The sequence below is a fragment of the Pseudophryne corroboree genome, chromosome 10 (assembly GCF_028390025.1).
Source record: "Pseudophryne corroboree isolate aPseCor3 chromosome 10, aPseCor3.hap2, whole genome shotgun sequence".
In the NCBI taxonomy this organism is placed as follows: domain Eukaryota; kingdom Metazoa; phylum Chordata; class Amphibia; order Anura; family Myobatrachidae; genus Pseudophryne; species Pseudophryne corroboree.
In genome coordinates this window covers 329,640,512-329,667,546 of record NC_086453.1, presented here as the reverse complement: position 1 = coordinate 329,667,546, position 27,035 = coordinate 329,640,512, and the positions used below count along the sequence as shown (strand labels likewise).

Here is a 27,035-nt window from a genome sequence, read left to right as displayed (position 1 = left end):
CCATTGGATGGGGGGGACAGCCTCGGGCTTCACCCCTGGCCTTTGGGTGGCTGGGGGGGGGGACCCCTTGATTGAAGGGGTCCCCACTCCCCCAGGGTACCCCGGCCAGGGGTGACTAGTTGGATATTTGATGCCACGGTCGCAAGGCACTGTATAAAAGTGACCCCCGGCTGTGGCATTATCTGTCCAGCTAGTGGAGCCCGGTGCTGGTTTCAAAAATACGGGGGGACCCCTACGCTTTTTGTCCCCCGTATCTTTGGAACCAGGACCAGGCGCAGAGCCCGGTGCTGGTTGCTTAAATATGGGGGAACCCCTGTCAATTTTTTCCCCATATTTTTGCAACCAGGGCCAGCTCAAAGAGCCCGAGGCTGGTTTGGTTTAAGAGGGGGGACCCCACGCATTTTTTTTTTTTAAAAATTATAACATTTCCCACCCCTTCCCACTGATAAACATGCACGGATCTCATGGATCCGTGCATGCCTATACAAACACGGGATAAAAAAGCAGGTCTGTTTTTTTTTAGCACTTTTTCACGATTTGTATTTTAGCACGGCAGTGTTTGGCTATTGTCGGCAGTGTTTGTGTTTTGCACTTTTTAGTAAATTACCGATTTCTAGCAAATTGCAGGCGTATTTGACCGATGGTGTATTGATTTGTAATTTTTTCCAAGGACTTCCAAAATATTACGAATGCCCTCATCACTGCCGTAATTTTTGCTTAGTAAATTACAGAGCTGACACTTTGAAGAAAAAACGGCATCTCGGTCAAAATCGGGACCTTAGTAAATATACCCCTGAGTGACCTCCTGCTGTTTCTCCCACTGCTTGTTTCCCCAATAATAATGATTATTATAAATTTGTTATAAAAAAAACCCAAAAACTGAAGCAGGAAGATCATTACTAATGAATTTTATACCCATACAATGTCGCAACAATTTCCTTATTTAAATGAAAAGGTTAAGGGCCTACTTCAGAGTTGATCGCAGCAGCAAATTTGTTAGCAGTCGGGCAAAACCATGTGCACTGCAGGGGGTGGGGGGTCAGATATAACATTTGCAGAGAGAGTTAGATTTGAGTGGGTTTTATTATTTCTGTGCAGGGTAAATACTGGCTGCTTTATTTTTACACTGCAATTTAGATTTCAGTTTGAACACACCACACCCAAATCTAACTCTCTCTGCAAATGTTATATCTGCCCCCCTTGCAGTGCACATGGTTTTGCCCAACTGCTAACAAATTTGCTGCTGCGATCAACTCTGAATTAGGCCCTTAAAGCCTTTGGTCTATTGCACATAACTGTGGGGGTCATTCCGAGTTGATCGCTCGCTAGCTAGTTTTAGCAGCCGCGCAAACGCTATGCCGCCGCCCACTGGGGAGTGTATTTTAGCTTAGCAGAAGTGCGAACGCATGTGCAGCCGAGCTCTGCAAAAACAGTTTGTGCAGGTTCAGAGTAGCTCTGAACCTACTCAGCGCTTGCGATCACTTCTGCCTATTCGTGTCCGGGTTTGACGTCATACACCCGCCCAGCAAACGCCCAGCCACACCTGCGTTTTTTAAGACACGCCTGTGTTTTTGCAAACACTCCCTGAAAACGGTCAATTGACACCCAGCAACGCCCCCTTCCTGTCAATCTTCTTGCGGCCGCCAATGCGAAGGAAAACTTTGCTAGAACCTGAGCACAACCACAAAGAGCTTTGTACCCGTACGTCGCGCGTGCTCATTGCGGGGCATATGCAGAAATGCCGATTTTTCACCAGATCGCTGCGCTGCAAAAATTGTCAGCGAGCGATCAACTCGGAATGACCCCCTAAGTGCAGAAGAAATTGCTTATGTGTCTCCTTGGGTAGCAGTTGATTTACTGACGGACACAGGGGCTAATTCAGACCTGATCACTAGGCTGCGTTTTCGTACATCGGGCGATTAGGTATAAACTGCGCATGCACCGCAATGTGCAGGTGTGTCACATGGGTGCAAAGCGGATCACCGCTCAGCGATGGGTTTGTGCGAAGGATCCATTCGCACGGGTGTTCGCAAAGAGATTGACAGGAAGAAGGCGTTTGTGGGTGGCAACTGACCGTTTTCAGGGAGTGGTTGGAAAAACGCAGGAGGGTCCAAGCGTTTGCAGGGAGGGTGTCTAACGTCAATTCTGGTCCCGGACAGGTTGAAGTGATCGCAGCGGCTGAGTAAGTCCTGGGCTGCGCAGAGACAGCACAAGATCTGTTTGTACAGCTCTGCTACACATGCGATCGCACACTTGCACAGCTACAACACAATACACTCTCCCTGTAGGCGGCGACTATCTGATCGCAGCAGTGCAAAAATCACCTGCTAGCGATCAGGTCTGAATTAGGCCCACAGTACCGACGGTCATAATGCCGACAGCCAGTGACCGACAGTCAAAATACCGTCACGGTTAAAAAAAAACAGACATTCATTATGCCGACATGTTTAAAATGCCGACATAGTCTGAATACCAACATTTGAAATGTCGACATGCATTTTTAAGAAATTTCTGCCCCAAAACAGACTTGTTCATGCTTTACCATCCCAGTGGACCTGGAGAGGGGAATATAATAGTGTGCTGAGCGCAGTGAGGCCCCGTGCACGAAGCATGACGAGCGCACGCAGTACACTTAGACGGTGTCCATGTTGACCTATGTCGACACTGACACCAAAAACACAGAAAAACTTATGTGGGTATTTTGACATGTCGGCATTTCAAATGTCGGTATTCTGACTATGTCGGCATAATGAATGTCGGTATTTTGACTGTCAGCATTTTGACTAGGCCACGGCGGACTGATTTGCCATTTCGTAACGACAAATCGCCTACATCGCTCAGTGCGTACAGCTGATTGCACGCTCCCGCGGTCGCTAGTGACGGTCGCCAGGCTTGATGTGCTGCGCATCATACCTAGTGATATCCTTGTTTCTACTAATGAAGGACGGAACATGATCACTCGATCCTTCATAAAACTCATTCTTATGCAGACGTGTCAAGCACGCAGCCCGCGGGCTGCACGCGGCCCAAAACGCATATTTTAGCGAATTAAAAGATCCATGTCATAGAGTCAGAGACCAAATTCTAACAATGGGCGCTGAGGTGGGGGAGGAGGAGATTACAATATGTTAAAAATTGAAACAGAAAACAGAGAACAACCGGCAGTAGCGCCGTGGTTCCTGGGGTCATCGCTCAGGGTCGCTCAAGGTCACCGAGTCTCGGCAGCGGGAGACAGGAGGCATCGGAGGGCCCGGTGGGTGTTGGGAGCGGATGGGCCTGCAGAACAGCTCCTGCGTGCATCCGTGAGATCGAAGCTGATCGGGTCCCCTGGGCAGCAACGCATCCATTGCGGTCTGCGCAGCTTTTCTCAGTTCTTGTACTGGCAGCCGGCAGGATTAGCGCCGCTCCGGCTGACTGTGAGAGGTCTGAGCCGAGTCCTCAGCCCGAGGCCTCCTCCGGGGGACATGGATATAGATTAGTACATTCCCCCAAAACAATAGTTGCGTAGGGGGCGGATGTTACTTGGGTGCAGGAGCACTACTGAGTTTATAGGACATAATACAGGGGAAGAGGGGTGGACGGGTAGCACCCTGCAGTACCGGACCAATAGCAAAGGACAGGGGTGAGAGAAGTTGGGTGTCTGAATAATTTCCATCCTTGTGTGTTGCTGGGAAACAAAAAGATGTCTCTTCTCATCACAAGCATTGCACGTAAGAGATCCCAGTATGGATGGCAATTGTATTCAGCGGTGCAAGTACGCGGGTACGGGTGAGTACGGCGTACCCTTAAGAATTTAGCCGTGGGTACACCGTACCCACACCGACGGGCCGCCGCTCCTCTTCCCTCCCTGCTTCTGCTGCTCCCCGCCGCACCGCCGCTGATGTGAGGGTAGGAGAGCGCAGCCTGCGCCTCTCCTTCCCCTCAGTATCCGGCCGGTGCGGGTGTCTCAGTTCAAGTCAGCGCCGCCTGTGAGCCAATTAGAGCCTGCGGGACCGCGAGCTCTGATTGGCTCACGGATCGGCGCTGAATTGAACTGAGACACCCGCCGGAGACTGAGGGGAAGGAGAGGGTGCAGGCTGCGCTCTCCTTCCCTCACACAGACAGGACAGCAGCGGCAGCAGTAGCGGTGAGTAGCAGGGGACCTGGCACTGGGGGGGGGCATGTATACCTGGCACTGAGGGATATCTGGCACTGGGGGGGGGGGGGATGTATACCTGGCACTGGGGGATATCTGGCACTGGGGGGGGGGGGATGTATACCTGGCACTGGGGGATATCTGGCACTGGGGGGGGGGCATGTATACCTGGCACTGGGGAATATCTGGCACTGGGGGGGGGCATGTATACCTGACACTGAGGGATATCTGGCACTGGGGGGGCATGTATACCTGGCACTGAGGGATATCTGGCACTGGGGGGGGGCATGTATACCTGGCACTGGGGGATATCTGGCACTGGGGGGGCATGTATACCTGGCACTGAGGGATATCTGGCACTGGGGGGGGGGCATGTATACCTGGCACTGGGGGATATCTGGCACTGGGGGGGGGCATGTATACCTGGCACTGAGGGATATCTGGCACTGGGGGGGCATGTATACCTGGCACTGAGGGATATCTGGCACTGGGGGGGGGGCATGTATACCTGGCACTGGGGGATATCTGGCACTGGGGGGGGGGGGGCATGTATACCTGGCACTGAGGGATATCTGGCACTGGGGGGGCATGTATACCTGGCACTGGGGGATATCTGGCACTGTGGGGGCATGTATACCTGGCACTGAGGGATATCTGCAACTGGGGGGGGGGGGGGAGCATGTATACCTGGCACTGGGGGATATCTGGCACTGGGGGGGGGGCATGTATACCTGGCACTGAGGGATATCTGGCACTGGGGGGGGGGGAGCATGTATACCTGGCACTGGGGGATATCTGGCACTGGGGGGGGGGGGCATGTATACCTGGCACTGAGGGATATCTGGCACTGGGGGGGCATGTATACCTGGCACTGAGGGATATCTGGCACTGGGGGGGGGGGGGCATGTATACCTGGCACTGGGAGATATCTGGCACTGGGGGGGGGGGGGGCATGTATACCTGGCACTGAGGGATATCTGGCACTGGGGGGGGCATGTATACCTGGCACTGAGGGATATCTGGCACTGGGGGGGGAAGCATGTATACCTGGCACTGGGGGATATCTGGCACTGGGGGGGGGGGGGGCATGTATACCTGGCACTGAGGGATATCTGGCACTGGGGGGGCATGTATACCTGGCACTGAGGGATATCTGGCACTGGGGGGGGGGCATGTATACCTGGCACTGGGGGATATCTGGCACTGGGGGGGGGGCATGTATACCTGGCACTGAGGGATATCTGGCACTGGGGGGGCATGTATACCTGGCACTGAGGGATATCTGGCACTGGGGGGGGGGGGGGCATGTATACCTGGCACTGGGAGATATCTGGCACTGGGGGGGGGGGGGCATGTATACCTGGCACTGAGGGATATCTGGCACTGGGGGGGGGCATGTATACCTGGCACTGAGGGATATCTGGCACTGGGGGGGGGGGGAAGCATGTATACCTGGCACTGGGGGATATCTGGCACTGGGGGGGGGGCATGTATACCTGGCACTGAGGGATATCTGGCACTGGGGGGGCATGTATACCTGGCACTGAGGGATATCTGGCACTGGGGGGGGGGGCATGTATACCTGGCACTGGGGGATATCTGGCACTGGGGGGGGGGCATGTATACCTGGCACTGAGGGATATCTGGCACTGGGGGGGCATGTATACCTGGCACTGGGGGATATCTGGCACTGGGGGGAGGGCATGTATACCTGGCACTGGGGGGGGGGGGCATGTATACCTGGCACTGAGGGATATCTGGCACTGGGGGGGCATGTATACCTGGCACTGGGGGATATCTGGCACTGGGGGGGGGGCATGTATACCTGGCACTGGGGGATATCTGGCACTGGGGGCATATCTTGGCCTGGGGGGATATCTGGCACTGGGGGGGGGCATGTATACCTGGCACTGGGGGGATATCTGGCACTGGGGGGGGGGCATGTATACCTGGCACTGGGGGTATATCTGTCACTGGGGGGGGGCATGTATACCTGGCACTGGGGGTATATCTGGCACTGGGGGGGCATGTATACCTGGCACTGGGGGGGGGGGCATGTATACCTGGCACTGGGGGTATATCTGGCACTGGGGGGGCATGTATACCTGGCACTGGGGGTATATCTGGCACTGGGGGGGTGGGGGCATGTATACCTGGCACTGGGGGCTTATCTGGCACTGGGGGATATCTGGCACTGTGGGGACATGTGTATCTGGCACTGGGGGCATTTCTGTATCTGGCACTGGGGGCATATCTGGCACTGTGGGGGCATTTCCGTATCTGGCACTGGGAGGCAATGTACAGTATATCCGGCACTCTGGGGGCATTTGTGTATCTGGCACAGTGGGGCAATGTGTATCTGGCACTGTGGGGCAATGTATATCTGGCACTGTGGGGCAACATGTATCTGGCACTATTGGGGTCATATGTGTATCTGTCCCTACCCCCATATGTGTATCACGCCCCCATTTTCATTGGTCACGCCCCATATGGCATTTGGCTACACCCATTTTTTGGCGCGCACGCACACAGTACCCGTAAGACATTTTTTTTACTTGCACCACTGGTTGTATTACACAGCATGGGTCATCTCACACACACTTACCTTTGTTTCTGGTTAAGGTTATTGCATCGGCACCTCCTACCTGCAGGGAGAAATACATCAGAACTATGGTATATGTTGAAGACTTCATAGAAAGTGACAGGTGTAATTGTGGTAAACAATAGGCAAGATTTCACTATGTTACTTGTACCAATCAGACAGAAGCTAATTGCTGATTGCAGGCCCAGTACACTCCACTGCACCACAACTCATATTATGTCACACAATAGTGCTCATTATGGCCCAACGTCCTCTGCTACTTTCCTCTCTATCCTACTTTCATACAGCATACTCTACCTTGCATGGCTTTGCACTGCGCCTATTCAGATAATGGGCAATGCAGGCAAGTACAGGTGGTGCAGAGTCATTCCCATTTCAGTTGCATCTTCACCTACATCTGAAGAGGCAGAATTTATTATTTATTTATGAACATTTATTTATATAGCACCAGCATACTCCGTTGCGCTTCAAAATTAGGACCATACTTGCCTAATTTTCATTTCTACCATCCGGGAGAAGCTCGATGAGGGAGATACAGGTGATGGGGCGGGGCAGGGCTCTTCTCATCATTAGGCCCCACCCCCTATAATGCAACACAGCAGGACTATGAAGGGGGGGGGGGGGGGGGGGCAAAATGACGTGCTTCTCATAGAATAATGTCCCCTCACCTGACCTAGGTGAATTGCTGCTTTATGATCAAGGAAGAGGCAGGATGCTGGAGGGACACTTACTCTTCCGCGGGACACTCCAAAAATGTAGGCTATTCCTGGACATTCAGGGAGAGCAGGTAAGTATGGGGAGAATGTGAGTGTGACAGGCAGAGCCGCCATCAAGGGGGTGCCCTGTGTACACTTGTCCCAGGCCCGGCCATTCTGACAGAGAGTGGAGGGCCCGGACTGCTCAAACATCCTGCCGTCACTATTCCCGGCCGCCGGTGAGACTGTTTGAGGCCGCCGTCGGTGGTAAACACCCATCGCCAGTCCGCCACTCCCCTTCTCCAGAGGCTGCCAGTCATCAGCGGGCCGCGGGCTGCTCCCCTCTGCCCACTGTCCTCCGCCCGCCTCCTGCCGCTGACGATCGTATCAAGCAAGCTGCAGCTTGCTGTTTAATAAAGTTAGTTGTAGCCGGATGTGGCGCGACCTGACGTCATGACATCACGCCACGCCAGTGAGGACTGAGGAGAAGAGGAGCTGCTGCGCTGGAGTCCGGGCTGAAGAGCTCAGGACAGGAGCAGACAGAGTGGGAGAGAGGACGCTCAGGACGGATTTGTAAAGGCTAAGTATAAATCAATGTATGTATTTGTGTAATTAATTGTGATTATGAGAAGGGGGCCTGGGGCTGGCTGTCATCAATACAAAGGACTGGAGGAGGACGCACACTGACAGGGCCTCTATGTCGCACTGGCAGGCACTGCAGACAGCACATAGCTCATCAACAGGGGGGGGGGGGGTCGTCATCCATAGGGGGCTCCTGGCTGCATTGTACATACATTGAATTAATAAGGCCTATTAAAGCCAAGGAGATCATGAATGCAAATTAGAACTTATCTGTTGTATATTTGCTTTTGATGAGAGATTAAATGTTTACAAATGTTTAAAACTACTGAAAATGAAGATTAATCGTGTTTTTTTCACATAATGCACTGCATATGTGTATGTGTATATATATATATATATATATATATATATTTATATATATGGGTGTCCACGAAGGTGGCGGGCGCACTCTCACAAATGTACAGATTCTTTAGTAATATCAACTATTCTTTATTGTAGCCTCATAAATCGACGTTTCGATCCTTCCACAGGATCTTTTTCAAGAAAGGCAGTACGATGTCATTGTTTCATGATTTGCAGTCATTAATTAATGCCTAAAAAGAATATACAAATGAGAAAAGACTCAGCCTCCCAGGCCCCTTAAAAATGGCAGAAAATCTATATAAACAGGGCTTCAATTGCCCCATTCACATAGTGTGTATAGTGTAAAATCAATATGATTATCATAATATTTAATAAACACCTTCAACCAAAGTGCAACTTTTCACCAAAGTGTTCACAGAGACCACCACTGTCCCTACGGCAAAGGTCTCAACATCTGACACTGATCCTAATGAGGGCACTCAACAGAGACGTTTTTTGGACCAGGGCTCCGACTCTACAATGATGGCAGGAAACAAAAAAGGCAGTGTAGACCACATCCCAGACGAAGCTGGTACTCGAAGAAGAGGGAGACCAAAAAAGACGTAAATGTCGTCTTTAATTTATCTAGTATTCAACTTGACGAAGCTGACTTGTCACTTTTAGCTCACGGCTTGTCCTTTGTACCCACGTGCCACCACAACCGTTTTGAAAGCAGCATTGACCAATTTAAATTTGGTCGGCAATTACGACTAAAAGAGTTTTTTTCAGATAAAATTAGTAAGAACACACCATCCCCCTTTAAAAAAAGCTCAACATTTGATCCACCTACACAGAACGCCAGTCTTAAAACATTTTTGAGGGTAGTTCAGAGGGATACTAGTAATTTCTCCCCTCCTAGACAATTTGATAATTTATCACAATCAGAAAGGAAATCCTTGACTAAGTTGAGAGCAGATTCCAGCATTGTTATACGCCCTGCCGACAAGGGCGGGGCAGTGGTGGTCCAAGACTGGCAGGATTACGATCGAGAGATCATGCGCCAGCTAGCTGACCGGGAGACCTATAAACAAGTCAACTCTAATCCTATACCGGATATTAAACGTTCCATAGACGAGTGTCTTAGAAGAGGGAGAAATAATGGTTGGTTTGACGATGAACTATTCTCATACTTATCAGTTGAACACCCTCGGTGTCCGATCCTATATACTTTACCGAAGGTTCATAAAACCCTGGTACAACCCCCTGGGCGACCCATCATAGCGGCGGAAGGTTCTTTATTGCAACCGTTGGCCAAATTTGTGGATAGTATCCTCCAGCCAATAGTGGTCGAAAGCATGAGCTACATAAAAAACACAGGTGACTTCCTTCAACAGTTGAAAAATGTTGATTGTAAGCACACATCGTGCTTTTTGGCCACAATGGATGTAAATTCATTGTATACGGTCATCCCACATGACAGTGGATTGGAAACTGTGCGAGCCGCATTGACGTCTCACCACACAAACACAGTACCAACAGAATGTATTATTGAACTCACTGAATTGGTTTTGCGTTCCAATCATTTTTTGTATAAAGACATGTACTTTATACAACTAGCGGGCATGGCGATGGGGTCCAATTTGGCCCCGTCGTATGCCAACTTATATATGACGAATTACGAAACTACCCAGATCTTCCCACAATATGGTCATCACATTTTATTCTATCGTCGCTTTATCGATGATGTTTTTTTACTTTGGAACGGCACCGAGTCAGCGTTCCACACCATGGTCAATAATCTTAATCAGTTGGATAGCCCAATAAAGTTCACATCCAGTATTTCTGATTCTGAAATTAATTTTTTAGATGTACATATTAGCAAGGTTGGAGACACTTTTGTCACTTCTGTCTATAGAAAACCTACAGACAGAAATTTGACTCTTCATGCTACCAGTCACCATCCCCCTGCATTAAAGGAGAATTTACCAGTGTCTCAATTTTTAAGAGTATTAAGAATTAACTCAGATAGAACTAACATTGAAATTCAACTCAAAGAGGTTCAAGCGCGTTTTTTGGAACGCGGGTACACACATAAGACCCTTTCTCACTGTTTATCTAAAGCCCGTGATATCTTTGCAGGGACAAAACCTAAGAATAAGGATAGATTAGATAATCGTCTGGTCTTTGCTACACGGTATGATAACCATTCAGGGCACCTCAACAAGGTACTCAAGAAACACTGGCCAATTGTCAGTACTGACCCAGCATTACCATTTACACGCATGAATTCCCCTATGCTGGCGTACCGCAGAGGTCCGAACCTAAAGCAAATGCTCATGAGACCTGTATTATATCCTAATGCACCTATGTCCACTACCCAGTTGTTGCAACAAAAACCGGGCTGTTTTTCCTGTGGGAGCTGTACTACGTGTCGCTCGATGATGGTGGGGCCCACATTTTCCCATCCTCATACTGGCTCTACCATTAAACTTAAATATCATTTACATTGTAGATTAGATTTCGTCATCTACATTCTTAAATGCCCATGTGGATTGTTTTACGTTGGGTTAACTACTTGCAATTTCAGGGATCGAATGGCGAATCACCGCTCATCTATCCATGTGGCATTAAATAGTGGTAAATCAGATAAGCCGGTGACTCGTCATTTTATTGAAGCCCGACACCAGGTTGCCAGTCTCAAATGTAAAATCATTGATTGAGTGCCACAGAGTGTTACTGGTGGAGACCGGACCAGGAGGCTGAAACAGAGGGAGTGCTTTTGGATCAGCCACCTGGATACGGTGTCCCCAAGAGGACTAAATGAAAACAACCCCTATGGGGTGTTCCTGTAGTCATTTTTGTTATGTGTGCATTGTCTTTATGTATTTTGATTATGTTTGTTAGCCCACCCCCCCAGGTCCCTGATGGCATGAATTTAAATAATTACACCCATTTAAAAATTTCTTACTATATTTAAAAAAATTTTTTTATTATATTTTAGATCTCTAGCCGAAGTCCCATATAGGCTATCCAGGTTGATTAGACTGTTAACCCCACTCATTATTGTAATGGAGAACCATAGAGCTGTTATATACATATGAGTTTTTTTCTAATTGTTCCATAGAGATGAGCTAATGGTATTGGTAGAAGGCAGGGCGGGGATATGATGAGCCTGAATCTATTAGCGACCCTGAGTTGATTCCATTAGTGAGTACGCGCTGTCATAGCTACGAGAAATCAACCATTTCGACTTCCGGGGTTTGGATTACACTGCGTTCACTTCCGGGGTTTGGAACGCATTGCGTTCCACTTCCGGTTGATGGAACGCGGGTCGCGGCCGAGTGTGAGAGCGTGGGGGCTTTGGCGACTGGTGGAGAGCTGCGTCTGTCCGGAATCACCTACCTGTGGTGAGTGTATGCAGTGAATGCACATTTTAATCACATAGTGGACTGAGTAGTTTGTTTGCCGTTGTGGACGCACTTCCGGTTTGGGCGTATATATGCTTCCGGGGCAAGGCTGTCTACAGCATGTCTCCTGGGATTACATGGCAGGCTCCAGCACATGGTAAGGACTGATTTTATGCACAATTTATGTCGAATTGTGAGATTTGCACATTTTGAATAAGAAATATTGTTCCACTAGGTTGGGCCCAGCAGCCGTATTTAACATCTATGAACCCAGGATATATTAAATTCAGATTGTGATGCTATAGGTAAATAGCTATTTCACTATGTTAGTGCCTTTTGAAATTGTGGAGTTATGCAATTGTCTAACAGTCTCATATTATGCATGCAGTTGCTATAGGATCACACATGTTGTTGGCAGTCCTCTGGCCCTGGATACTGTCCCTCTGTCTTTAAGCCTACATGTAAGTGATCTCTGGTTTTCTTGAGAGTCTTTAAACACGTGTGGGTTACATGGTCTCATTAGGCACATTTAGGTGGATGATTATTACCTTTGCCGTAGGGACAGTGGTGGTCTCTGTGAACACTTTGGTGAAAAGTTGCACTTTGGTTGAAGGTGTTTATTAAATATTATGATAATCATATTGATTTTACACTATAGACACTATGTGAATGGGGCAATTGAAGCCCTGTTTATATAGATTTTCTGCCATTTTTAAGGGGCCTGGGAGGCTGAGTCTTTTCTCATTTGTATATTCTTTTTAGGCATTAATTAATGACTGCAAATCATGAAACAATGACATCGTACTGCCTTTCTTGAAAAAGATCCTGTGGAAGGATCGAAACGTCGATTTATGAGGCTACAATAAAGAATAGTTGATATTACTAAAGAATCTGTACATTTGTGAGAGTGCGCCCGCCACCTTCGTGGACACCCATATATTCAGCGGACTTCGTTCTGTTGGGATAGCACCCACCCTGGAAGATTTGATGCGAGTACAGGACTTTCTTCGTATATATTTATATATATATATATATATATATATTTTTTTTTTTTTTAAACCTAGATATGAATTGGACAGGCTTTCTCTAATTGTATGAAAATATGGTTCTTATTGGGGTCAATTCAATTCACCGCAAATTAAATAGCGCCAGGAGGGAGGTCCCGGAGCTATTCAATTCAGCGTAATGCTAAGTCGCACTGATTTGAATGCCCGTTCTCACGGACTAAACAGTATTTTGTCAGGAGAATGGGCATTCTCCAACTTAATTGCCTGGTGCGATGCTGTTTCCACCGCCACTTTTTTCTGATTTCTGCCCGCATCCCCGGAGTGGTGCGAGAAGAAATCCCGATAAATTTTGGCCAAAATGTCTGCCTAAAATATTTTTTGTAAAAGGAGGGGGCCCTGCCTATTTTGTCAGTCCCGGGCCCCACAATTTCTGGTGGCAGGCCTGGTGACAGGTGTGTTCTACCGTAGGTACAACTCAGTGAGTGTGTGCTCACGCACATGTGGGCTAGGCAAAGCTGGCCTTTCATCTGTCTGGAGGGCGTATCTTCTGCACCTTGTATATGGCAGATAATGACTAGTGGCAAAGCAGGTGTAGAGTATATGCGTCACATAAGGGTGCGAACTCCAGATAGGTACAGTTCTATATGCACGTCAAATATGCATATATGCACTGCGTACTTCTTTTGAGCATTGTCCATCTGTTTTACTTTTACCTTTCCCGTCAGGCCAAGAATCTATAACTATTATTTACAGTTTTTATTTTATTTATTTTACCAACGCCATGAGTGAACAAGCCCTCAGCATTCATACTGTATGTAGCACTTTGCAACATTGGGGGTAATTCCAAGTTGATCGCAGCAGGATATTTTTTTAGCAGTCGGGCAAAACCATGTGCACTGCAGGGGGGACAGATATAACATTTGCAGAGAGAGTTAGATTTGGGTGGGTTATTTTGTTTCTGTGCAGGGTAAATACTGGCTGCTTTATTTTTACACTGCAATTTAGATTGCAGATTGAATTCACCCCACCCAAATCTATCTCTCTCTGCACATGTTATATCTGCCTCCCCTGCAGTGCACATGGTTTTGCCCAACTGCTAAAAAATTTCCTGCTGCGATCAACTTGGAATTACCCCCATTATCTGCTGCCATTTAGTCCTGTAAAATACCACTAGGTGGCGCTGCAATATTATGACATGTTCATATCCCAATGTATTACTACTGTGTAACATACTTACTCAGAATCAGTAGTATCCCCAATGTGAAGAGGACCACTGCAAAGACCAGTCCTCCAATCCGCAGGCTTTTATAATCTGCACATAGATAATGAAACATCACATCAGCCACTAAATGCAGAACAGGTCATGAATTCCCCTACAGCACTTATTGATGAACTCAGAGCTGTGAAATTGGGAGGAAGACAAGTGAATAGGCAGGAAAGTGATTTTCCTCGTACTTGGCTGAGGCTTGGATAACTGTAAAATACACATTTGCTCGGCTCATGAATAGATTGGGTGATAGACATAAGGGAACAACTGGAGATGCAGCACTTAATACAGTATGTGCTCTATTCTGTGCTTTTCAGCAGTGAAATGTATCTTTATTTAGAGTTTATGGGGGTCATTCCGACTTGATCGCTAGCTGCCGTTGTTTGCAGTGCAGCGATCAGGCTAAGAATCGGCACTTCTGCGCATGCGTATGGTGCGCAGTGCGCACGTGCGACGTACTTTCACACAAGACTGCAGTTTCACACAAGGTCTAGCGACGCTTTTCGGCCGCACTGCTGATCGTACAGTGATTGACAGGAAGTGGGTGTTTCTGGGCGGAAACTGACCGTTTTTGGGGAGTGTGAGTAAAAACGCAGGCGTGCCCGATAAAAACGCAGGAGTGGCTGGAGAAACGGGGGAGTGGCTGGCCGAACGCAGGGCGTGTTTGTGACGTCAAAACAGGAACGAAACAGGCTGAAGTGATCGCTAGCTAGGAGTAGGTCTTGAGCTGCACAGAAACTGCACAATCTTTTTTTGTAGCAGCGCTGCGATCTTTTCATTCGCTCTTCTGCTAAGCTAAGATACACTCCCAGAGGGCGGCGGCCTAGCGTGTGCACTGCTGCTAAAAGCAGCTAGCGAGCGATCAACTCAGAATGACCCCCTATAGTCTTTATCCTTACACAGGTATATAACACAAGTCTGTCCTATGGCAATAACAGTATCTAATGAAGACCACACAGCAGGGCAGTGATGTAACAATCTGTCCATACTGTCCCTTTAAACTGGGAAACTGATGAATTATACAGGTTCTATGGTTGATTAAAACCAGGTAAATCGCAGGCTTGACCTAAGACAGTCACAGAACCTGTGTAATTTATGAGCGCACTCAGGGCCAGATTAACAATGGACGGCTTTAAAGGGATAGTAGTGTAAATCTAGTCTATACATAAATAGATTTTAGTCCAATGGTCGTTATCCGGCTATCCAATTATAGGCCATTTTTAAGTTCCCGGACCCATGAGTTATCGCGGCTCTGAGGGCTAGTTACCGTGGATTATGCTTCACGTGTCTGAGGCTCGCAAAGCATAATCCCCAATAGGTGCCGGCTATCTGGGCTGATTGGACAACCCCTGGTGACTCCATTAGCCGCCGTAATTCACTGCGCCTAATTGGATACCACCCATAGATAGAAACACTGACATAACAAGTAGAAACAAAAAGCAATATATTGGGAAGAACTTGCAGGCTGGTACAGTATGTACAAACAATGACCTGAAGTTTCTGTAGGGGTATAATTATAACCCTATTAACATATACTCCACGGGGTTGAATCATGTATTTTACATTTATATCTAAAACACAAATGAACTGAGCAGACGCTATGGGGTCGCTTCTGATTTGTTATCAAAAATCAAGCGGACACTTCTGTTATTTTCTTATCATTTCTTCCTTTACATTTGGAAGCAATATCGGCCAATACCTTTTATATAGAAGCAACAAGAGCATTTCCACTCTTTCCTACACTCTTCCATCGGCTGGGCCACTTAGCGTGGTGGCTGATTGGGGGCTTGGCTATAGGAGTCAGGGTGCAGAGTACAAATGGGTTTAGTAGGATTTGCCGATGGACGGGATGCCGGCAGTTAGAATACCGACAGCGGTATCCCATTCATCAGAATTCCGACAGCCCCCTAACCCTCCTTTTACCCCTACCTTAACACTAACCCTCCCTTGTGGGTGCCTAACCCTAACCCTCCCTTCCCCGCTGCTTAAACCGAACCCTCCCCGCTAGGTGCCTAACCCTAACCTACCCTTGTATGTGCCTAGCCCTAACCCTCCCTCCCCGGTCCCTAACCCTAACCCTCCCTTCCCCGCTGCTTAAACCGAACCCTCCCTGCTAGGTGCCTAACCCTAACCTACCCTTGTATGTGCCTAGCCCTAACCCTACCTCCCCGGTCCCTAACCCTAACCCTCCCCTTCCTCGCTGCTTAAACCGAGCCCTCCCCACTAGGTGCCTAACCTTAACCTCCCTTTGCATGTGCCTAGCCCTAACCCTCCCTCCCCGGTCCCTAACCCTACCCTTCCCGGCCCTGCTCCCTATTCCTAACCCCCCTTCTTCTGCCTAAAACTAACCCCCCCCCCCCCGCAGAAGGACGCCAGCGCATCCCACTGCCCGGATGATCGGGATGCCGGCTGTCAGTAATGTGACGCCGACACCCCGTGTGGCGTTGGCATCTCAACATAGGCATTGTCTCCTACTTTGGGATCCCGGGGGCGGAATATTGACCGTCGGGATCCCGTCTGCTGATTCATGTACAAACACATGGCGAGTAGCTTAAGTGGCCTATTTACTTAGCCAAAAATGTGTTAGTTCCCTCACAAAAATCCAATTTTGAGCACTGGGGGCCATGTAACAAAGCGGTACAACCGACCATATAGGAGATGTCTTCAACAGAGAATAAAAAAGAACAATGGAGAAAACCTGCGAGGGGCAGGAAATGCAGGACTTTGTGTGAGTCTGGCTGGACTTTTAAAGCGGCAATTATTTACATGCAAAAATAGGTTGGTTTTGCCATGATTGCCACTTTAAAAATCTGGCCAGACTTGCACGAAATCTCGCACTTCCTGGCTCTCGCAGGTTATTACATTTAGCCCAATGTCTGGACGGGGCACTATGTTGGTAAGTATGGTCTAACAAAGGGCCTAATTCCGAGTTGATCGCAGCAGAAAACTTGTTAGCAGTTGGGCAAAACCATGTGCACTGCAGGGGAGGCAGATATAACATGTGCAGAGAGAGTTAGATTTGAACGGGGCGTGTTCAAACTGAAACCTAAATTGCAGTATAAAAATAAAGCAGCCAGTATTTACCCTGCACAGAAACAAAATAACCCATCCACTCCACATTTAACTCTCTAAATGTTATATCTGCCCCCCCTGCAGTGCACATGGGGGGTAATTCCAAGTTGATCGCAGCAGGACATTTTTTTAGCAGTTGGGCAAAACCATGTGCACTGCAGGGGAGGCAGATATAACATGTGCAGAAACAGTTAGATTTGGGTGGGTTATTTTGTTTCTGTGCAGGGTAAATACTGGCTGCTTTATTTTTACACTGCAAATTAGATTGCAGATTGAACACACCACACCCAAATCTAACTCTCTCTGCACATGTTAAATCTGCCTCCCCTGCAGTGCACATGGTTTTGCCCAACTGCTAACACAAATCCTGCTGCGATCAACTTGGAATTACCCCCATGGTTTTGTCCAACTGCTAAAAAAAATCCTGCTGCGATCAACTTGAAATTACCCCCATGGTTTTGCCCAACTGCTAACAAATCTGCTGCTGCGATCAACTCTGAATTACCCCCAAAATGTCCAGCATATTTTCTTTTAATCGTTATGCAGGTGGGAGAAATGTTTTTTGTACCAAAACAACCTGATAAAGTCTGCTGGGGAAATTCATCAAAGTTTGTAGAGAGATAAATTGGATAAAGCAATAACCAATCAGCTCCTAACTTTCATTTTGTAGGTTGGATTTAAAAAATAACAGGAGCTGATTGGTTGGTTCTTTGTCGCTCTACTTTAACTGTCTCCAAGCTTTGATAAATCTCCCCCATTTATTAATACATATATATATATATATATATATATACATATATATATTTTAGCTTACCGTAATGAAATGGATCTGGCTCACTTTTTTCATCACTGGCACCTACACAGAAGACAGAAAAAAAATATTCGTAGAAATTAGAGAGTCTGAAGAGTAAATATTAAAACTAAAATAAAAACAGCTGCATTTGATTAGAAAATATTATACCCGCCAGCAGCAATACTACCGAACATATTCACAATGTACAGACGATTTAAAAGAAACCTTCTCCTTCCACGGTAATTTAATCCAACCTCCCCTCCCTACATTCTGCATGGGACTCCCTGAAATAGTAGCAATCTCCCTGACTCCCTGAATAGTCCAGCAATCTCCCCGATAGCACCAAATAAAGGCTTGAAATATCTCACTTTGCATGTAATGAGTCTACATAATGGCCCTCATTCCGAGTCGTTCGCTCGGTAATTTTCTTCGCATCGCAGTGAAATTCCGCTTAGTACGCATGCGCAATATTCGCACTGCGACTGCGCCAAGTAATTTTACAATGAAGATAGTATTTTTACTCACGGCTTTTTCTTCGCTCTGGCGAACGTAGTGTGATTGACAGGAAATGGGTGTTACTGGGCGGAAACACGGCGTTTTCGGGGCGTGTGGATAAAAACGCTACCGTTTCTGGAAAAAACGCAGGAGTGGCCGGAGAAACGGGGGAGTGTCTGGGCGAACGCTGGGTGTGTTTATGACGTCAAACCAGGAACGACAAGCACTGAACTGAACGCAGATGCCGAGTAAGTCTGAAGCTACTCTGAAACTGCTAAGTAGTTTGTAATCGCAATATTGCGAATACATCGGTCGCAATTTTAAGAAGCTAAGATACACTCCCAGTAGGCGTAGGCTTAGCGTGAGCAACTCTGCTAAATTCGCCTTGCGAGCGATCAACTCGGAATGAGGGCCAATATATTAGTTTTACCTTTTAAGTTAAATCACTGAAATAAATGAACTTTTGCACAATACTCTAATTTTCTGAGTTTCACCTGTACTATTGGAAGAAATAACGACGACTCTAGTCAGGGGGCAATCTTGACTTCTAATTTTAATAAAATGTAACTTTTATTCAATATATATTAAAAATAGGCTCGAAAGAGGAGATGTTCCTAATATGCTGCTTAAATAGATTAAAACATACAATTTTGTTCACACATCAGATATCATAATGTATAAATGTGCGTATGCACTGATTCTGAGAAAACAGATGACTTACACATTTCTTATCAATAAAGGAAGAAAAATAAGATTTTACTCACCGGTAAATCTATTTCTCGTAGTCCGTAGTGGATGCTGGGAACTCCGTAAGGACCATGGGGAATAGACGGGCTCCGCAGGAGACTGGGCACTCTAAAAGAAAGATTAGGTACTATCTGGTGTGCACTGGCTCCTCCCTCTATGCCCCTCCTCCAGACCTCAGTTAGGATACTGTGCCTGGAAGAGCTGACACAATAAGGAAGGATTTTGAATCCCGGGTAAGACTCATACCAGCCACACCAATCACACCGTATAACTCGTGATACTATACCCAGTTAACAGTATGAAATATAACTGAGCCTCTCAACAGATGGCTCAACAATAACCCTTTAGTTAAGCAATAACTATATACAAGTATTGCAGACAATCCGCACTTGGGATGGGTGCCCAGCATCCACTACGGACTACGAGAAATAGATTTACCGGTGAGTAAAATCTTATTTTCTCTGACGTCCTAGTGGATGCTGGGAACTCCGTAAGGACCATGGGGATTATACCAAAGCTCCCAAACGGGCGGGAGAGTGCGGATGACTCTGCAGCACCGAATGAGAGAACTCAAGGTCCTCCTCAGCCAGGGTATCAAATTTGTAGAATTTAGCAAACGTGTTTGCCCCTGACCAAGTTGCAGCTCGGCAAAGTTGTAAAGCCGAGACCCCTCGGGCAGCCGCCCAAGATGAGCCCACTTTCCTTGTGGAATGGGCTTTTACTGATTTAGGATGCGGCAATCCAGCCGCAGAATGCGCCAGCTGAATTGTGCTACAAATCCAGCGAGCAATAGTCTGCTCAGAAGCAGGAGCACCTAGTTTGTTGGGTGCCTACAGGATAAAAAGCGAGTCAGTTTTCCTGACTCCAGCCGTCCTGGAAACATAAATTTTCAAGGCCCTGACTACGTCCAGTTACTTGGAATCTTCCAAGCCCCTAGTAGCCGCAGGCACTACAATAGGTTGGTTCAAGTGAAAAGCTGATACCACCTTAGGGAGAAACTGGGGACGAGTCCTCAATTCTGCCCTATCCATATGGAAAATCAGATAAGGGCTTTTACATGACAAAGCCGCCAATTCTGACACACGCCTGGCCGAAGCCAAGGCCAATAACATGACCACTTTTTTCCACGTGAGATATTTCAGATCCACAGTTTTAAGTGGCTCAAACCAATGTGATTTCAGGAAACTCAACACCACGTTGAGATCCCAAGGTGCCAAAGGAGGCACAAAAGGGGCTGAATATGTAGCACTCCCTTTACAAATGTCTGAACTTCAGGCAGTGAAGCCAGGTCTTTCTGGAAGAAAATCGACAGAGCCGAAATCTGGACCTTAATGGAACCCAATTTTTAGGCCCATAGTCACTCCCGACTGTAGGAAGTGCAGAAAACGACCCAGCTGAAATTCCTCTATAGGGGCCTTCCTGGCCTCACACCACGCAACATATTTTCGCCAAATACGGTGATAATGGTTTGCGGTTACTTCTTTCCTGGCTTTTATCAGCGTAGGAATGACTTCCTCCGGAATTCCCTTTTCCTTTAGGATCCGGAATTCAACCGCCATGCCGTCAAACGCAGCCGCGGGAAGTCTTGGAACAGACAGGGCCCCTGCTGTAACAGATCCTGTCTGAGCGGTAGAGGCCATGGGTCCTCTGATATCATTTCTTGAAGTTCTTGGTACCAAGCTCTTCTTGGCCAATCCGGAACCACAAGTATCGTTCTTACTCCTCGCCTTCTTATTATTCTCAGTACCTTTGGTATGAGAGGCAGAGGAGGGAACACATAAACCGACTGGTACACCCACGGTGTCACTAGAGCGTCCACAGCTATCGCCTGAGGGTCCCTTGACCTGGCGCAATATCTCTTTAGCTTTTTGTTTAGGCGGGACGCCATCATGTCCACCTGTGGCCTTTCCCAACGGTTTACCAACAGTTTGAAGACTTCTGGATGAAGTCCCCACTCTCCCGGGTGTAGGTCGTGTCTGCTGAGGAAGTCTGCTTCCCAGTTGTCCACTCCCGGAATGAACACTGCTGACAGTGCTAAGACGTGATTTTCCGCCCATCGGAGAATCCTTGTGGCTTCTGCCACGCCATCCTGCTTCTTGTGCCGCCCTGTCGGTTTACATGGGCGACTGCCGTGATGTTGTCTGATTGGATCAGTACCGGCTGGTTTTGAAGCAGAGGTCTTGCCTGACTTAGGGCATTGTAAATGGCCCTTAGTTCCAGAATATTTATGTGTAGGGACGACTCCTGACTTGACCAAAGTCCTTGGAAATTCTTTCCCTGTGTGACTGCCCCCCAGCCTCGAAGGCTGGCATCCGTGATCACCAGGACCCAGTCCTGTATGGCGAATCTGCGGCCCTCTAGAAGATGAGCACTCTGCAGCCACCACAGCAGAGACACCCTGGTCCTTGGAGACAGGGTTATCAGCCGATGCATCTGAAGATGCAATCCCATGAAAAGTTCTTGCATGGAACCTGCCGAATGGAACTGCTTCGTAGGAAGCTACCATTTTTTCCAGGACTCGCGTGCAGTGATGCACCGACACCTGTTTTGGTTACAGGAGGCCTCTGACTAGAGATGACAGCTCCTTGGCTTTTTCCTGCGGGAGAAACACTTTTTTCTGTTCTGTGTCCAGAACCATCCCCAGGAACAGTAGATGCGTCGTAGGAACCAGCTGCGACTTTGGAATATTCAGAATCCAGCCGTGCTGTTGTAGCACTTCCCGAGATAGTGCTACTCTGACAAACAACTGCTCCCTGGACCTTGCCTTTATAAGGAGATTGTCCAAGTACTGGATAATTCTTTCGGCCATTACCTTGGTAAATACCCTCGGTGCCGGGGACAGACCAACGGCAACGTCTGGAATTGGTAATGACAATTCTGTACCACAATTTTGAGGTACTCCTGGTGAGGAGGGTAAATAGGGACATGCAGGTAAGCATCCTTGATGTCCAGTGATACCCTGAAATTCTCCAGGCTTGCAATAATCGCCCTGAGCGATTCCATTTTGAACTTGAACCTTCGTATATAAGTGTTCAAGGATTTCAATTTTAGAATGGGTCTCACCGAACCGTCTGGTTTCGGTACCACAAAATTTTTGGAATAGTAACCCCGGCCTTGTTGAAGGAGGGGTACCTTGATTTCACCTGCTGGAAGTACAGCTTGTGAATTGCCACCAGTACTAACTCCCTATATTCGAGGGCAGCAGGCAAGGCTGATGTGAGGTAACAGCGAGGGGGAGTCACCTCGAACTCCAGCTTGTATCCCTGTGATACTACTTGCAGAACCCAGTGATTCACCTGTGGGCAAGCCCACTGGTCCCTGAAGTTTCCGAGACGCGCCCCCACCGCACCTGTCTGTGGAGCCCCAGCGTCATGCTGTGGACTCAGAGGAAGCGGGGGAGGATTTTTGATCCTGGGAACTGGCTGTCTGTGCAGCTTTTTCCTTCTTCCCTTGTGCAGAAAGGAAGCGCCTTTGGCCCCCTTGCTTTTCTGAAGCCGAAAGGACTGTACCCGATAATACAGTGCTTTCTTAGGGTGTGAGGAAACCTGAAGTAGAAATTTTTCTTCCCAGCTGTTGCTGTGGATACAAGGTCCCAGAGACCATCCCCAAACAATTCTTCACCCTTATAAGGCATAATCTCCATGTGCCTTTTAAAGTCAACATCACCTGTCCACTGCCGGGTCTCTAATACCCTCCTGGCAGAATGGACCTTGCATTAATTCTGGACGCCAGCCGGCAAATATCCCTCTGTGCATCCCTCATATATAAGACTACGTCTTTAATATGCTCTATGTTAGCACCATATTCTCCCTGTCTAGGGTATTAATATTATCTGACAGGGTATCAGACCCTGCTGCAGCAGCACTATTCATGCTGAGGCAATTGCGGGTCTCAGTATAATACCTGAGTGTGTATATACAGACTTTAGGATAGCCTCCTGCTTTTTATCAGCAGGCTCCTTCAAAGTGGCCGTATCCTAAGACGGCAGTGCCACCTTTTATGACAACCGTGTGAGCGCCTTATCCACCCTAGGGGATATCTCCCAACGTGACCTATCCTCTGGCGGGAAAGGGTACGCCAGCAGTAATTTTTTTGAAATTACCAGTTTCTTATCGGGGGAACCCACGCTTCTTCACACACTTCATTCACTCATCTGATGGGGGAACAAAACACCGGCTGCTTTTTCTCCCCAAACATAAAACCCCTTTTATGTGGTACTTGGGTTAATGTCAGAAATGTGTAACACAATTTTTATTGCCGAGATCATGCAACGGATGTTCCTAGTGGATTGTGTATATGTCTCAACTTCGTCGACACTGGAGTCAGACTCCGTGTCGACATCTGTGTCTGCCATCTGAGGTAACGGGTGTTTTTTGAGCCCCTGATGGCCTTTGAGACGCCTGGGCAGGCGCGGGCTGAGAAGCCGGCTGTCCCACAGCTGTTACGTCATCCAGCCTTTTATGTAAGGAGTTGACACTGTCGGTTAATACCTTCCACCTATCCATCCACTCTGGTGTCGGCCCCACAGGGGGCGACATCCCATTTATCGGCATCTGCTCCGCCTCCACATAAGCCTCCTCATCCATCATGTCGACACAGCCGTACCGACACACCGCACACACACAGGGAATGCTCTGACTGAGGACAGGACCCCACACAGCCCTTTGGGGAGACAGAGAGAGAGTATGCCAGCACACACCAGAGCGCTATATAATGTAGGGATAAACACTATCACTGAGTGAATTTTCCCCAATAGCTGCTTGTATAAACAATATTGCGCCTAAATTTAGTGCCCCCCCTCTCTTTTTAACCCTTTGAGCCTGAAAACTACAGGGGAGAGCCTGGGGAGCTGTCTTCCAGCTACACTGTGAAGAGAAAATGGCGCCAGTGTGCCGAGGGAGATAGCTCCGCCCCTTTTTCGCTGACTTTTCTCCCGTTTTTTTCTGGATTCTGGCAGGGGTAATTATCACATATATAGCCTCTGGGGCTATATATTGTGATTATTTTGCCAGCCAAGGTGTTTTTATTGCTGCTCAGGGCGCCCCCCCCCCGCAGCGCCCTGCACCCTCAGTGACCGGAGTGTGAAGTGTGTATGAGGAGCAATGGCGCACAGCTGCAGTGCTGTGCGCTACCTTGGTGAAGACTGAAGTCTTCTGCCGCCGATTTTCCAGACCATCTTCATGCTTCTGGCTCTGTAAGGGGGACGGCGGCGCGGCTCCGGGAACGAACACCAAGGACGGGTCCTGCGGTCGATCCCTCTGGAGCTAATGGTGTCCAGTAGCCTAAGAAGCCCAAGCTAGCTGCAAGCAGGTAGGTTCGCTTCTTCTCCCCTTAGTCCCTCGTTGCAGTGAGCCTGTTGCCAGCAGGTCTCACTGTAAAATAAAAAACCTAACATATACTTTCTTTCTAGGAGCTCAGGAGAGCCCCTAGTGTGCATCCAGCTCGGCCGGGCACAGAAATCTAACTGAGGTCTGGAGGAGGGGCATAGAGGGAGGAGCCAGTGCACACCAGATAGTACCTAATCTTTCTTTTAGAGTGCCCAGTCTCCTGCGGAGCCCGTCTATTCCCCATGGTCCTTACGGAGTACCCAGCATCCACTAGGACGTCAGAGAAATAAAGGCGCATATGATACACAGACAACCTCTGCTAATTGATCTGTTCACTGCTCCCAAAGTGTCAGGGTATTAGCGACCCTGTGGGACCAAAAGATAAAAAAGAAGAATAGGGAGCGCAAACAGAAAAATGATTGTATTTAAAAATTTATTGTATTAAAAATGTAATAATGAATAAAAAAATGACCTATAAGAATTTTTACAGACTGAATTGATAATGCATATAAGGCACATCTACCATTTGCAATAAACAGGTAAGCATGAACAGTGTTTAAAGCTAAAAAAGGTAAAAAGATAGATAAGGTCCTCGATGTAAATATCAGTTATGAAAAGACACAAATGGTATGAATGTCCCCTTATTTGATGATAAGAGTCCCTCAAAAAAATGGTGGTACCGCTGTGTTGTTCAAATAATAAGAATCAGATAACCGTTGTGGTGAGAGTTCTGTGGTAATAGATGATAATACCAAGTATACTTGTTCTTTAAACGGAAATAGGTCTAAATGACTGGTATTGGAGTGTATGGTTGAAATCATGGCCCTCATTCCGAGTTGTTCGCTCGGTATTTTTCATCGCATCGCAGTGAAAATCCGCTTAGTACGCATGCGCAATGTTCGCACTGCGACTGCGCCAAGTAACTTTACTATGAAGAAAGTATTTTTACTCACGGCTTTTTCTTCGCTCCGGCGATCGTAATGTGATTGACAGGAAATGGGTGTTACTGGGCGGAAACACGGCGTTTCAGGGGCGTGTGGCTGAAAACGCTACCGTTTCCGGAAAAAACGCAGGAGTGGCCGGAGAAACGGTGGGAGTGCCTGGGCGAACGCTGGGTGTGTTTGTGACGTCAACCAGGAACGACAAGCACTGAACTGATCGCACAGGCAGAGTAAGTCTGGAGCTACTCTGAAACTGCTAAGTAGTTAGTAATCGCAATATTGCGAATACATCGTTCGCAATTTTAAGAAGCTAAGATTCACTCCCAGTAGGCGGCGGCTTAGCGTGTGTAACTCTGCTAAATTCGCCTTGCGACCGATCAACTCGGAATGAGGGCCCATATACCATCTTCTTCTCACAATTAAAGGGAGGTATAATCAGGGCCGGTTCGAGCCCTTTTTGCGCCCCGGGCAGGACATAGGGGCGTGGCTTCATACAGGGGGCATGGTCAGTTACGCCCCCTGTACAGTAGTAGCGCCACTGAAATGCTGAGCGGTGCGCGATGACATCATCGCGTACCGCACAGCAAAGGTCCTCTCCACGAAGGGAAACTAGACGCGTAGCGTCTAGTTCCCTTCATAGGGGGACGCAGCGGAGGGCACAGCAGTAGTGGATCTTGCCATGGTGCAGCGCCCTCCGGATGGCGCTGGCGCCCTCCGGAAGGCGGCGCCCCGGGCAAAAGTCCTGCTTGCCCGTGGCAAGATCCGCTACTGGGTATAATGAACCAAAAGGTGATTAACTCACGTAGATGCTGGAATGAATGCGGTCATCTGATATCAGCGTTTTTAGTAAGCCAAGGCTTATTGTTGAAATATGGCAGAAGGGCAACAATAGTTGTTGTTTACCAATCAGCCGGGTTCACTGGAAGCAGGGCATGCAGGCAGATGGTACTGACCAACCCGTCAATTGCCTCGTCCGGTGTCTGCTCTGTAAAGTGCCGCGGCTAACCGCTTCCCGGGCCGCCGGGCAAGCGGCACTGGGGTGGTCCGTGTGCCGCTAGATGAGGGAGATGTGCTGGCGGACAGCCTCGTATTCAATGCCGCAGCTTTCCGTATGGCAGGGAAGCCTGTGCAAGGCGGCTCTGGACGGGGCTGACAGTAACAGCTGGAGATGATTTGCAGTCTGTGTTGTAGGTTAAGGTCCTAGGACATGATATTTACATCGAGGACCTTATCTATCTTTTTACCTTTTAATGCTTTAAACACTGTTCATGCTTACCTGTTTATTGCAAATGGTAGATGTGCTTTATATGCATTATCAATTCAGTCTGTAAAAATTCTTATAGGTCATTTTTTTATTCATTATTACATTTTTAATACAATAAATTTTTAAATACAATAATTTTTCTGTTTGTGCTCCCTATTCTTCTTTTTCATCTTATCAATAAAGCCCTTCTATTTGAGTATACATTGGTTGTGATGAATTAGATTTTTGTACCTAAGGGCATAACTGCAAATAAAAACTGGGCTCACAGCGACACCTTGACACATGCGTAGTGCGGTCACCGCACATGTGCCGATAATCGCTAACTTGCATGAACATCGGCCACTGCGTACAAACATGAA

At 47.8% G+C, this 27,035-nt stretch overlaps 1 protein-coding gene across 2 annotated transcripts in view; it reads right to left on the bottom strand.

The window, feature by feature from the left end:
• The window catches only part of LOC134966678 (FXYD domain-containing ion transport regulator 6-like), a 239,667-nt gene that overhangs the window by 20,778 nt on the left and 191,854 nt on the right, over positions 1–27,035 (bottom strand). For both annotated transcript variants that reach the window (XM_063943603.1, XM_063943604.1), the window contains exons 3-5: positions 17,924–17,965; positions 14,008–14,082; positions 6,741–6,780 (exon numbers count right to left, since the gene is read on the bottom strand). In XM_063943603.1, the coding sequence (XP_063799673.1) occupies positions 6,741–6,780; positions 14,008–14,082; positions 17,924–17,965 (157 nt within the window). The remainder of the gene's footprint in view (positions 1–6,740; positions 6,781–14,007; positions 14,083–17,923; positions 17,966–27,035) is intronic.